The sequence below is a fragment of the Symphalangus syndactylus genome, chromosome 13 (genome assembly GCF_028878055.3).
Source record: "Symphalangus syndactylus isolate Jambi chromosome 13, NHGRI_mSymSyn1-v2.1_pri, whole genome shotgun sequence".
Lineage (NCBI taxonomy): Eukaryota > Metazoa > Chordata > Mammalia > Primates > Hylobatidae > Symphalangus > Symphalangus syndactylus.
In genome coordinates this window covers 99,519,601-99,532,471 of record NC_072435.2, presented here as the reverse complement: position 1 = coordinate 99,532,471, position 12,871 = coordinate 99,519,601, and the positions used below count along the sequence as shown (strand labels likewise).

Below are 12,871 nucleotides of genomic sequence, written 5' to 3'. Positions count from 1 at the left end.
TTGGTAAAGCATTTGGCAAGGTCAACATGGCAATATCTATCAAAAGATTGTATGCATATATAGTTTGACTCACATGCCATTTCCTCTTCCAGGAATCTGTGCTACAAAAATTCAAGTACATATTACCAAAATATGTGTACAACAATGCTAGTTGCAGCATTATGTGAATTAGTGAAAACATTTCAAAGTGCTGAAATGTCCACCAATGGAAGAATATTTAAATGAACTGTGAAATATGATCCAGATGTTAAAGAAAGAAGGCACTCTGTCTAAACAGACATAGGACATTCCCAAGGCATATTGTTAAGTGGAAAAAACTAGTTGCAGTATAACTCGTATAGTATGATCTACTTTATGAAATTCAAAACCCCTAACTATAAGTGTGTACATGTACATGTACTTGTATGTGTTTCTGTGAAGAAAAAGAACTGGAAAGCTATCAAATTGTCAATACTGACTATCTCTTGGGAGGACAGAGGAATCTGGGAGGGTGCTGATGAAGGGAAGTTCAGGGTGTTTCAGTATTATTTGATCATTCAAAAGGAGAATATATTTACATACTGCTTTTATAATTAAATGTTTTTGTAGTGGTGCCATCAGGAGGTACTGGGATCTGTAAAGGTGTTTGCCTATAATCTAAATGGCCCTTGGCTGCCCTGGGTTTTGATGTCTATGCTTTCTGTATTTTCTGTCTCATTTCCCACTCTCCTTATCATACTATTGCTCATCATTCACTTAGCCTGTTGTTAACAGCCCATTAACTATCCATGGGTATGAAAACTAGATAACCAAATCCAAAAGGATGGCATATATAAGGTTTCTGGGCAAGGATTTGTCCTTAACAAAAGGCATGACCTCATGACTTTCTGACTTTGGCCAGGGGCTGTTTCCCAGTTCTTGCTGTCCAGTCTACTCCCTGCCCCCTTTTACATATTTTAAAGTTTTTTTTTTTCATTGAAGTAGAATCTCAAAACAGAAAATTGTATAGATCCAGTGTGCAGTTTACTGGATCATCACAAAGTAAACACACTCATGTAACATCCAGCATGTTCTCACTAACACTTAGTATAATCAGTCTTTTCAAGTTTGCCATTTTGATTAGTGTCCAGTGGTATCTAGAAATTTGAAGTTTCCTTATTTCTAGTGTAATTGAACACTTTTCCCACACACTTTGTAACCATTTGGAAGTAAGTGTTCAAGTCTCTTGCCTATTTTTCTATTAGTCTGTCTTTTTTTAATTGATATGGCCAATTATTTTTTCAGATTTTGCAGATCTAAATTTGGTTCACATTTAATTCTTTTGTTGATTTTTAGTCAACAACAAATACTACCCTAGGTGGCTTTAGTCATTGGACATTTTATTTTGAGATTATTTCTACCAAGAATCTCATTATGAATTGGATACAAGATAAAAATTCTGCAAGACCAAGAAAACAGAAGGGGAGAGGGAGGGAGAAGAGAAGAAGGGGAACGAAGACAGATGGGGAAGATAAAGGGACTGAATCAAAGAGACAAAGGTAAATTCAAATCAGCCTTGGAGTCAAAACAGCAGAGTAAAAATGACTTTGATCAAAGTTGAAGGTTCAGAATGTCCTGTTTCATAACATTTCAGAACTGTTACCACATGGCGAAGATAGTACCAGCAACCACAGATGCTGCTTTATAAGAAAGAACACTTTTCATTCTTCCTGTTTCCTGGAGAAATTATTTGGATCTGGGGAGAGATTTGGTTATTACTATTTTGCTTCATTTCCTTTGCAGAAAGAGTTACGTGATTGAGGGGGAGAAGGATTTAAAGTCAGACCAGATGGGGAGAAAAGTCAGAAGGATTTATTGGACTAAACTCTACTAAATTTACACACATTTTAATTTTAACTTTCTCGGGAGGCAACAGATTGACCCTGGGGCAATAGGCAAATGGAGGCAAGACTTGAAGGGTATACTAGAGGTTTTTTGGTCATCTTTTTAGAAAATGGATTGAACATTCCAAACTGAGAGAAATAAACTTCAAAATCGTGGAATTCAACCCGATGGTCCTCAAAGGGAAGATCAGACCAGACTCATCAAGGCCTGAATTGCTCCAGCCCGTAAGTAGGGACCACACAGGTGCTGGGGACAGTCCTTGGTGAGACCTTTGTTGAGTAAAGGAGTGCTAGTCACCGGGATGCATGTGGAATATTATTTTTGAAGCCTTGTGGTGTTGATCTCCACCAAACCCCACTTATTATAATTTATAAGCCAGCTACTACAGAAAGGATTTAAGATGGTTTATAGAAGCACAATGAAGTTATTAAAGAAGAAGTGAAGCATTAAAAAAAATGTAGAATGCATTTATGGGTGTGAATACGTCTGTGGGGGTGGGAGCTGGAGGAGGGCCAGGTAGCTGAGGCCAAGAAAAATATCCCAAACCCACAGGCTGTTGGGATATTTAACTGTGATTGTACGTTAAATCTGCCTCTTGAGTGTCCGACAGCTAAGAAAAAACAGTAGCGTGATGGATTATGTACTTCATGGTATTGACTAAGATAATATATTCAGGAGACACCATCTCTTTTCCTAGCATTGGAAATCTTAAGGTATTTTACTGCAAGAGTTCTTACAAAAGGAACCCTCTCCTGCGTAAAAAGTGGTGTTTTTGGCCAGACGCGCTGGCTCGTGCTTGTAATCCCAGCACTATGGGAGGCTGAGCAGGGAGGATTGCTTGAGCTCAGGAGTTTGAGACCAGCTTGCACAACATATTGAGACCCCGTTTATACTTAAAAAAGTTTTATTTAGTGGGCAAGCGTTGTTGCTCATGCCTGTAATCCCAACAATTTGGGAGGCCAAGGCAGGCGGATCACAAGGTCAGGAGTTTGAGACCAGCCTGGCCAACATAGTGAAACCCCATCTCTATTAAAAATACAAAAATTAGATGGGCGTGGTGGCAGGCACCTGTAGCCCCAGCTACTTGGAAGGCTGAGGCAGGATAATTGCTTGAACCTGGGAGGTGGAGGTTGCAGTGAGCCGAGATCACGCCATTGCACTCCAGCCTAGGCAACAGAGTGAGACTCTGTCTCAAAAAAATTTTTTTTTTAATTAACTAGGCATGGTGGCATACCCCTGTAGTCCTAGCTACCTACTCAGGAGGCTGAGGTGGGAGGATTGTTTGAGTCTGGGAGTTCGAGGCTGTAGTGAGCTGTGATCATGCCACTGCACTCCAGCCTGGGCAACAGAGTGAGACCCTGTCTCAAAAAAGAAAAAAAAAAAGAGTGGTGTTTTTGATAGCAGTTTTACAGAAACTGCAGCCACCTTCTACATATGATTATTACTTAAATTCATCCCTGAAAATTTACTTAATTCTGAGCCCTCTGTCTATGAGATGATCTTCCCCCAATTCCAGATATTGTCAGAGTACAAGCTAAGACTTCAGAGTAAGCAATGTTGTCAGTAATGAAACTTCGAAGTTCCTACCCACAGGTCATGCTGCTCCTTTATCTGGTTCAAGGGGCTAAAAGGTTGAGCTTGCTGTTGGAATGACACGTGTATGTGTGTGTGTGTGTGTGTGTGTGTGTGTGTGTGTATTTAAGGCTGATTTAATTGACAATTATCAAAATTACTGAATGTAGAGAAAGGCAGGCGATTTGTGCCCTAAAAGATTGACTAAGGAGCCTTTGTGACTCCCACTGCAGCAGTTCACAGAGATGAAAGTGGCAACAGCCTCGGTACTAGGGGGTTTGGATCTAGGAGAACAGCTGATCCGCCAGCGCTGGCTTCAGCCCCAGGCCTCAGATAAGTTGAGCACTGGGAAGCTCAGATGAGACATCTTGCTAGCTCCTGTTTTATTCCGCTCCAAACCTGGAGCTGAGCTGAGGCCATGGTCAAAGCCAACTCTCCAGTACCCCCAGAAGACACTAAGCCCTATGCCCCTCCCCCAGCATCATTTCTTTTGTTGTTTTAACAGCTGAACTTTGTTCGATTTTATCTCCCTCTACTTATCCACCAACACGAGAAAGTCATCTATTTGGACGATGATGTAATTGTACAAGGTACTCTCGCTAACTGCCAAGAACACTTGGAAAAGAAGCAGCTGATAAGTAGAATAACGGTCTCTCTTCATTTTTCAAATAGCTAATTGCGCAGTGAGTTTTGACTGCTTATTTAAGTTGTGAGTACAGTATTGTTGTAAATGTGGAAGTATTTTGGAAACGGGTTGATACTTACTGAGACAATCCAGTTGACACTCTGATTGTCAAAACCTGCAATAAATAGCTTGGTAGCCTTTCCTTTCCCTGTATCCCTACAATGTATGGAAATAAAGTGTCACGGATGACACTCTTATGAGTGAGCTAAGTTTTGGTGTTTAAATGTTGTGTTCTGTCTCTTCCACTACAAGCAGGATACACATTGGTGTGGTACCTACTTAGCAACAGAAATAAAGAAATTAGATCAGTGCCAATTTGAACTCATCATCAAGTGGCTTTCTAAATCTGTAGGCACGACTCTTAACTAAATAAATTATCAAGCTGCTTGAAATCAGGGATCCAGTACTCTTCTCCCATAGCAAAATCAAGAACTGTTTAAGCTCTAAGGCTCTATCTAGCCCGAAAACAAATGCTATAATGTTTTAATCGCCGGTGTTTCTAAATTCAGGTGATATCCAAGAACTGTATGACACCACCTTGGCCCTGGGCCACGCAGCGGCTTTTTCAGATGACTGCGATTTGCCCTCTGCTCAGGACATAAACAGACTCGTGGGACTTCAGGTGGGCATATGCTGTCTCGGAAATCCTCCCTTCACCCTACAACTCTGGCCCCTTCTCCCGCCTCTGCAACTCAAAATGAGTGTAACCTCTACCTTGAAAACCTTATGGGCCAGTCTGGACTGCTGGGAGGCAGAACAGTACAGGGGTCTAAGACTTTGGTTCATATCTCAGCTCCATGCCTTACCAACTCTGGGGTGACTTACTTTAACCCTGCAAAGTCCCACCTTCCTTACCTGAAATATGGGAACAATCATGTCTACTTTGTTGTGTCTTTGTGAGCAATAATGAAATAACATGATGTCCAAGTGTCCAGCATGAAATAAAAGCTCCAGAAATGATCATTGTCACCTAGGTTGCTCATCACCATGCTCTCTGTGAGAGATGACGTTTTCTGTAAAAAAGACTTGCTGAACCATTGGTTCTATTTTCAGAGTTTTGACCATCGCTTTTATCCCCCTTCCAGTAGAAGAGACTATTGATTTTTTTTTTTTTTTTTTTTTTGAGACGGAGTCTCGCTCTGTCCCCCAGGCTGGAGTGCAGTGGCGCAATCTCGGCTCACTGCAAGCTCCGCCTCCCGGGTTCACGCCATTCTCCTGCCTCAGCCTCTCCGAGTAGCTGGGACTACAGGCGCCCGCCACCACGCCCGGCTAATTTTTTTGTATTTTTAGTAGAGACGGGGTTTCACCGTGGTCTCGATCTCCTGACCTCGTGATCTGCCCACCTCGGCCTCCCAAAGTGCTGGGATTACAAGCGTGAGCCACCGCGCCCGGCCCTTGGTTTTGTTAAGGGTGAAGATCTCCTTACCCTGATGGAACTGAGGAAAGTTGAACCTACATGCAATGCTGAAACCAAAGGGGTAGCCTTGAAATATGAGGTGTTATTAAGAGTTGTATGCTGTTTGTCAAAAAAGCTTCTAGCAAATAATTTTATGTGTGTGGCATTTTAAGGCACTTCAAGGCATAGGCTCTGGGACTAGATTCTATTTGGTCAAAATCTTGGCACTATCACTTGGTAGTCTTATGACCTCGGGCAAGTTACTTAGCCAGTTGTTTCTACCTCATTTGCCAAACGGATGTAATAATAGTACTTCCCTTGTAGTTATTGTGAGAATTAAATTAGTTAATACATATAAAGCTATTACATGAGAGTAATTAGGTAGTACCTGTAAAGTTCTTAGAAAAGGGCCTGGTGTATAGAAAGTACTCAAGTATTTCCATGACTCCTGTGTGAGGTTTGAGAGCATCACATTAAGGAATTATAGATGATGACAGTCTATATGGGTGAAAGAATGTGTATGTCTTGCCCCTTACAACATTCATTCAACAATGACTTATTGAGTGCTTACTCTGTGCCTGACACTGTTTTAGGTACTAGTAATATGGTGAGCAAAATGAAGGCTCCTGCTTTTGTGTATTTCACATTCTAGTAGGAACAGACAGACAGTAAACAAGTAAAATATTTAACAGAGGATTGGGTTGGAGGCGGGGCTGTATTTTAAATACGGTAATCAGGGAAGGCTCCACTGAGATTGTGCTGTTTGAACCTAAACTTGAAAGAATTGAGGGAACCACCTGTGCAGATGGTTATGGGGGAAACCCTCCAGGAAGTGGGAAGAACAAGTGTAAAGATCTTGAGGCAGGGGTGAGTCTGGTTCATTAAAGGTGGTCGCTGTTGCTGAGGGATCAAGAGGAGAATAACAGGAGTTGGAGAGGTATTGGAGGGTCAGATGATATAGGGTATGGCAGGCCATTTTAGGAACTCTGGCTGTTTCTGTGAATGAGATGGGAAGCTATTGGAGGAGCTTAGAGGAGATGCGTGACTAGAGACAGAGTGGGGTGGAAAATAGTGGCAGCAAGGATACTGGTTAAAAGGAACTTGCAGAAATCCAGTGAGTGGCAATTATGGCCTGAACAGGAAGGTAGCCATGTAGTGGTAGTGGCAAGAGAAGTGTTTGGCTTCCGGCATTTTGAAGATGGGACCGACACGATTTGCTGAAATATTTGGATGAGAAGAGAGTGAGAAAAAAAGAGTCAAGGAGGACCTAATGACCCCGGGTTTTTTGCCCACGTAACTAGAAGGATAGAGTTGCCACTGACTGAGGTGGGGCAGGTGCAGGGGAAGCAGGTTTGGGATAGGATTGGGATCAATTTTGGGATGTAAGTTGGAGCTGCCTTTACTAAGTATCTGAAAGGAGACATTTGGATGGCAGATGTAGCAGGAGTTGGAAGTCCAGAGGAGAGGTCAGGCTGTCAGATGGGTGGTATTTAGAGCCATGAGACTGGACAAGGCTGTTTATGGAGTTACTGCTAGAGAAAGGCACTAGTGCTGCACTCAGACTTAGGGCATTCAGTATTTAGAGGTTGGAGAAATGAGGGAAACCAGCAAAACAAAACAAAAACAACAAACTACCAAGTGGCCAGTGACACAGGAGGAAACCCAGAGATACTGCACAAGGGTTTCAAGAAAATTATCATTTTCCAGAAACAAAAGATTCGCTGGTCAAAAGCGTGCACATCCTGTTCCCTTACAGAATACATATATGGGCTATCTGGACTACCGGAAGAAGGCCATCAAAGACCTTGGCATCAGCCCCAGCACCTGCTCTTTCAATCCTGGTGTGATTGTTGCCAACATGACAGAATGGAAGCACCAGCGCATCACCAAGCAATTGGAGAAATGGATGCAAAAGAATGTGGAGTACGTGAAGACTTCTCTACCATTTTTTTTCCATGCTTGGAAACAAAATCATTCAGTTAATTTTCCATGCATAGTTCAAGGGTTAGAAATATTTCACAGTCATCTTAGGTCAGATTTTCTTACAGAGGCAATGTTAAGAAAGAAAAGGGGGCAGTCAATTAAAACCTTTCCTCAAAAGATATAAATCAGAGGAATCAAGATCCTGTGGAGTGAGGAGTCCCTGATTATACATTTTTCCTAGTAAGCTGTTGAAAAACGTGACTTGAATCTTTTCCACCTAACAATCTTCATTTATCTTAGTTGAGTTTCCCCTTCTAACATAGATTTGTTATTAAGGATTATTATATAAAGTCAACTTTGCTTTTTAAGGTTGATTTTTAAAATTTATAATTTTTCATTATCAGAGTTTTAAAATAGAGAAGTTAAAAATAACTCTAATACAACCACTATTATCACATCATTGTATTGCCTAGCAGTCTTGTGTATCTGGATATTTTAATACCATCATAACCTTGAATTTGCAAGTTATTCTAAATAATGTAGGATTTGAATTTGATCTCCTGTGTCTACTATTTAAAACCCTGGGAGTTAAAAATGGCAAAATATTAACACTGTTACTCTAGGTGATGTATATGGGAGTTCATGGTATTCTTACTATTTTGTGTATGTTTGACAATTTTCAAAACGAAAAGTTAGGGGAGAATGAAAGGCCATAAGTCTTAGTACATAGTGAGAGAATGTCTTACATCATTTACAATATTAGATTCGACTTTATCTGAGTTTGTGGGGGCTCCAGGCCAAATGTTGTTTTTCTATTTCATTTCTTAGGGAAAACCTCTATAGCAGCTCCCTGGGAGGAGGGGTGGCCACCTCCCCAATGCTGATTGTGTTTCATGGGAAATACTCCACAATTAACCCCCTGTGGCACATAAGGCACCTGGGTAAGTATTTTAGAAAAACGCAAATGTCCATTTTATTTTTAATTTCTGAGACAGAGTCTTGCTCTGCCACACAGGCTGGAGTGCAATGGCATGATCTTGGTTCACTGGAACCTCCGCTTCCCGGGTTCAAGCAATTCACCTGCCTCAGCATCTCGAGTAGCTGGGATTACAGATGTGTGCCACCATGCCTGGCTAGTTTTTGTATTTTTAGTGGAGATGAGGTTTTATCATGTTGGCCAGGCTGGTCTCAAACTCCTGACCTCAGGTGATCCACCCACTTCAGCCTCCCAAAGTGCTGGGATTACGGCATGAGCCACCATGCCTGGCCGCAAATGTGCGTTTTATAGATCCAGTGAGTACCATGGCGAGGAGAGGGTGCTACATACAGCACCAGGTTGTTAAGTTCAAATCCTCCAGGTGACCTTGGACAAATGACTTAACCCTCAGTGCTCAGACTCAGCAAGTACAGCTGATATTCTTAGCTACCTAAGGGGCGTGTTTCTGATTTATGGAAAGCCATCAAACTTATGCTTAGCATATAGTATGTGCTCAGTAAACATTAACTATTATTAAGGGAACTTTCGGCTGGGTGCGGTGGCTCACGCTTGTAATCCCAGCACTTTGGGAGGCCGAGGCAGGTGGATCTCCTGAGGTCAAGAGTTCAAGACCAACCTGACCAACATGGTGAAACCCATTTCTGCTAAAAATACAAGAATTCGCTGGGCATGGAGACAGGCACCTGTAATCCCAGCTACTTGGGAGGCTGAGGCAGGAGAATCGCTTGAACCTGGGAGGCAGAGGTTGTAGTGAGCTAAGATTGTGCCACTGCACTCCAGCCTGGGCGACAGGAGCGAAACTCCATCTCAAAAAAAAAAAAAAAAAAAAAGAGAGAGAGTGAATTTTCACTGTCAAAACTTTATTGAAGTGTGAAGCCACACTTTTATCTTCTCTTGCAGTAACCTACAGTGGACAAAACCAAATAAATTAGCATAATGGCTTAGGATGAATTCAGAAAGCTGCCATTAAAATTTATCCTTTAAAAAGCAGTTGACTCTGTACTCTGTGAGTCCCTTAAGTCTTTTATTCATGACACAAGTGTAGGGTTTAAAGTATGAATTGGAATTCCAATTATGATTTTGGGCAGGTTACTGAATACGTGTAAATTACTTAGCATAGAGCCTAGCATATCCACTCTAACACATGGCCACAATCCCTTATCCAAAACCGCTGGGCCAGACATGTTTAGAAGTTTAAAAGGGTTTGGATTTTAAAAAGGTAATGTGGTGCTGAGTGGGATCTAGGTTTTACTGCCAAAGAAGTTACTAAAAAACCTTTTGTTCAGACCTTTGGGGATTATTTTATAATTGGAGACAATGGATATGGACTTATATTTACCAAGTGTCCATTACATTGCCAAGAACTGGACTAGGTTCTGTTAAGGAAGGTGAATATTATTTCTAATTCTCACAACAACCCTGCAAGGTGTTATGTCCCATAATCTTTTTTTTTTTTTTAAAGGACATAATTGTGGATGCTGAGTTCCTGTCTGCTCTTGATGATTCTGTGGGTTGCTTCTGCATCATTCACAGAATCCTCTGATTTTCCCGAGCATGTGTATGCACAAAAGAGTGCCACAGCGAAGTTAGTGTTCTGTCTGATTTGATTTAGTCATGTTGGGTTCAACATTAGGTCAAATATCAACCTTTCCATGTGCAGATCCCATCAAAGTAGGTCTATTTTTAAAAATGTGTAGGAACAGTTATGCAGAGCTTAGATCAGTAAGGTTACAGCATTTTATGATCTTGAGACAGAGACTCAGAATTACATTTTATGAAACATCCAACTTAGGCCAGCATGATGGCTCATGCCTGTAATCCCAGTACTTTGGGAGGCCAAAGCAGGTGGATCACTTGAGGTCAGGAGTTCAAGACCAGCCTGGCCAACATGGTGAAACCCCATCTCTACTAAAAATACGAAAAATTAGCTGGGCATGGTGGCACGCGCCTGTGATTCCAGTTATTCGGGAGGCGGAGGCAGGAGAATAGCCTAAACCCAGGAGGCAGAAATTGAAGTGAGCAAAAATCACGCCACTGCACTCCAGTCTGAGTGACAAAGCTAGACTCCATCTCAAAAGAAAAAAAAAAAAAAGAAAAAAAAGAGAGAAATATCTAACTTACTGACAAGTATGAAGGGACATATTCTTCCCAAAGGAAAGATGTCGTTTTTCTTTGTAGAACAGAGCTGAGAGGCTGAGGCAGGAGAATGGCGTGAACCCGGGAGGCGGAGCTTGCAGTGAGCCGAGATCGCACCACTGCACTCCAGCCTGGGCGACAGAGCGAGACTCCATCTCAAAAAAAAAAAAAAAAAAAAAAGAACAGAGCTTCCATCTGTGCTGAACGTTTTGGAATCAGGGATGGTGTGCAAAGTAAATCTATACAAAAATCATTTGAAAAATGAGGTTTTAGGGTGTTCTAGAGGCAGAAGGGCAACATAACACTAATGGGCATCAAGTTTGGGTCTAAACAGGCAGGCTTAAGATTTTTTAAATTTACAAAATATATTTAGCTAAAAGCAAATTCATCACCCAAATTGCAAGCCCCTCTGAGGTAGTTTGCACAGCCCTTCAGTTACCAAGCCAAGAGATGAGGATGCCCTACTTAGTGGAGACTTTCCATGGAAGGTGCCTCTTCCCAAATGAGTATTTCCTTTGTATAGACTCTGATGATTGATAATTATTCCAATTATGCTGCGATAGCTTCAAACAACTAGTTTCTCTTCTGCAGCTGCTGTCACAGCTATGTTTATTAGTAACAGAAGCCAGGTTGTGTTGTTGTTAACGCATATAATAGAATAACATAACCCTAGCAAATCAACCCTCTCGTAATTCAATGGACTTTCAGCTGCTTAAAGAATATATATATCAAATTCCTTTTCATGGAAAGAAAGTTGAACACTATAGAGATTTTTTAAAAATTTTACATTCACACCACCTTAATGTAGTTCTAGAATAGGTATTCTAAAAAATATTCTAAGCAATGGCACTGTTAGGGTAAATGCATGGTCTCTTGAAGTGATGACTTATGAGGGGAGTAATATTCAGGTGGAGATAGATAGCTGTTTGTTTAAAAAGTAAGTAGATCTTAGTCACATTATATATGAAGACAAGACCGTTCAAAAGAAAATGTTGCCATTTTTCATTAAGGAGGTGAAATGCAGAGAAAAAAGAACCCCTATAAACTCTTGGGTGGGAGGGAAATTAATAGAACTTCTTGGGGGACAATGTGGCAATTTCTATCAAAATTGAAAAGGCCCACACCCTTCAATCTGGCAATTCCACCTACAATATTTCATCCTACAGATATATATATATTTGTACACATACACTAGACATACATAGAGGGCTGTTCATTGCTGTGTTTATGCTAATGATAGGATAGAAACAATCTAAATGTCCTTAATAAGGAACTTGGTCAATAAATAATATCATTCTATACAGTCACTAAAAATAATTTGGTAAATCCACATGTACTGCTGTGGAAAGTTTCCCAAGACAGTAATTTTAAAAGGCAATGTCCAAATAAAGAAACAAAATAATTTTTTTTTAAAGGCAAGGTAGCAGTATGCTCTATTTTGTCTTCTGTCTTTAAATATACATATATATGCATACAGGTCAAACAATGCTACATTACTAGAAGGATTCACAAGAGACTAACAGTGGTTGATTTGGAGACCTGGGGTGGGTAGAAAATTCACTGTATGACCCTTTTGTTTACCTTTTTTTAAACTATGAACTGATATTCAATTTCTAATACAAAAATGTTATACTCTAACAAGTCTATTATTTTTTCTCTAAACACAATGAAGGCTGGAATCCAGATGCCAGATATTCGGAGCATTTTCTGCAGGAAGCTAAATTACTCCACTGGAATGGAAGACATAAACCTTGGGACTTCCCTAGTGTTCACAACGACTTATGGGAAAGCTGGTTTGTTCCTGACCCTGCAGGGATATTTAAACTCAATCACCATAGCTGATATAACTCTACCCTTAAAATATTCCCTGTATAGAAATGTGGAATTGTCCCTTTGTAGCCAACTATAACATTGTTCTTTATGAACATTACCTTTGATACATATGATCCACAATATAAAAACCAAAAACTACTGTGTGCAAATTATACCTTGGACCATATAGGCATTGATTAACTTCTTTAAGTACATGTGATAACTATGGAAATCAAGAATATGTGATTGAAAAACATAAAGGAAGAGACCCATCTAGATATCAGCAATCAATCTGCTTAATTCTGAATCACAATTATATCTACAAATTTTTAAAACTTCTAAATGTATTTTTCACATGTAGATCTTTTTAACAGGTTGCCAATCTTTTCTAAAACTATTACATTTAAAATATGGACGTCTGAAAAATAAAATATTCATCGTTTTTATGATTTTTATCATGTTACTATTCTACATGTTAAATATAATA

General features: G+C 40.4%; 1 protein-coding gene across 24 annotated transcripts in view; it reads left to right on the top strand.

Moving 5' to 3' along the window:
• The window catches only part of GLT8D2 (glycosyltransferase 8 domain containing 2), an 83,005-nt gene extending 70,172 nt beyond the window's left edge, over positions 1-12,833 (top strand). For 22 of the 24 annotated variants that reach the window (XM_055240064.2, XM_063614358.1, XM_063614363.1 and 19 more), the window contains 6 exons: positions 1,970-2,087; positions 3,941-4,025; positions 4,630-4,742; positions 7,273-7,439; positions 8,268-8,380; positions 12,245-12,833. In XM_055240064.2, the coding sequence (XP_055096039.1) occupies positions 1,970-2,087; positions 3,941-4,025; positions 4,630-4,742; positions 7,273-7,439; positions 8,268-8,380; positions 12,245-12,414 (766 nt within the window). In that variant the 3' untranslated portion in view covers positions 12,415-12,833. Of the gene's footprint in view, positions 1-1,969; positions 2,088-3,940; positions 4,026-4,629; positions 4,743-7,272; positions 7,440-8,267; positions 8,381-9,336; positions 9,427-12,244 lie in introns of those variants that run through there. The other 2 variants (XM_055240067.2, XM_063614366.1) reach the window with 1 other exon arrangement.
• Positions 12,834-12,871: the final 38 nt, after the last annotated feature.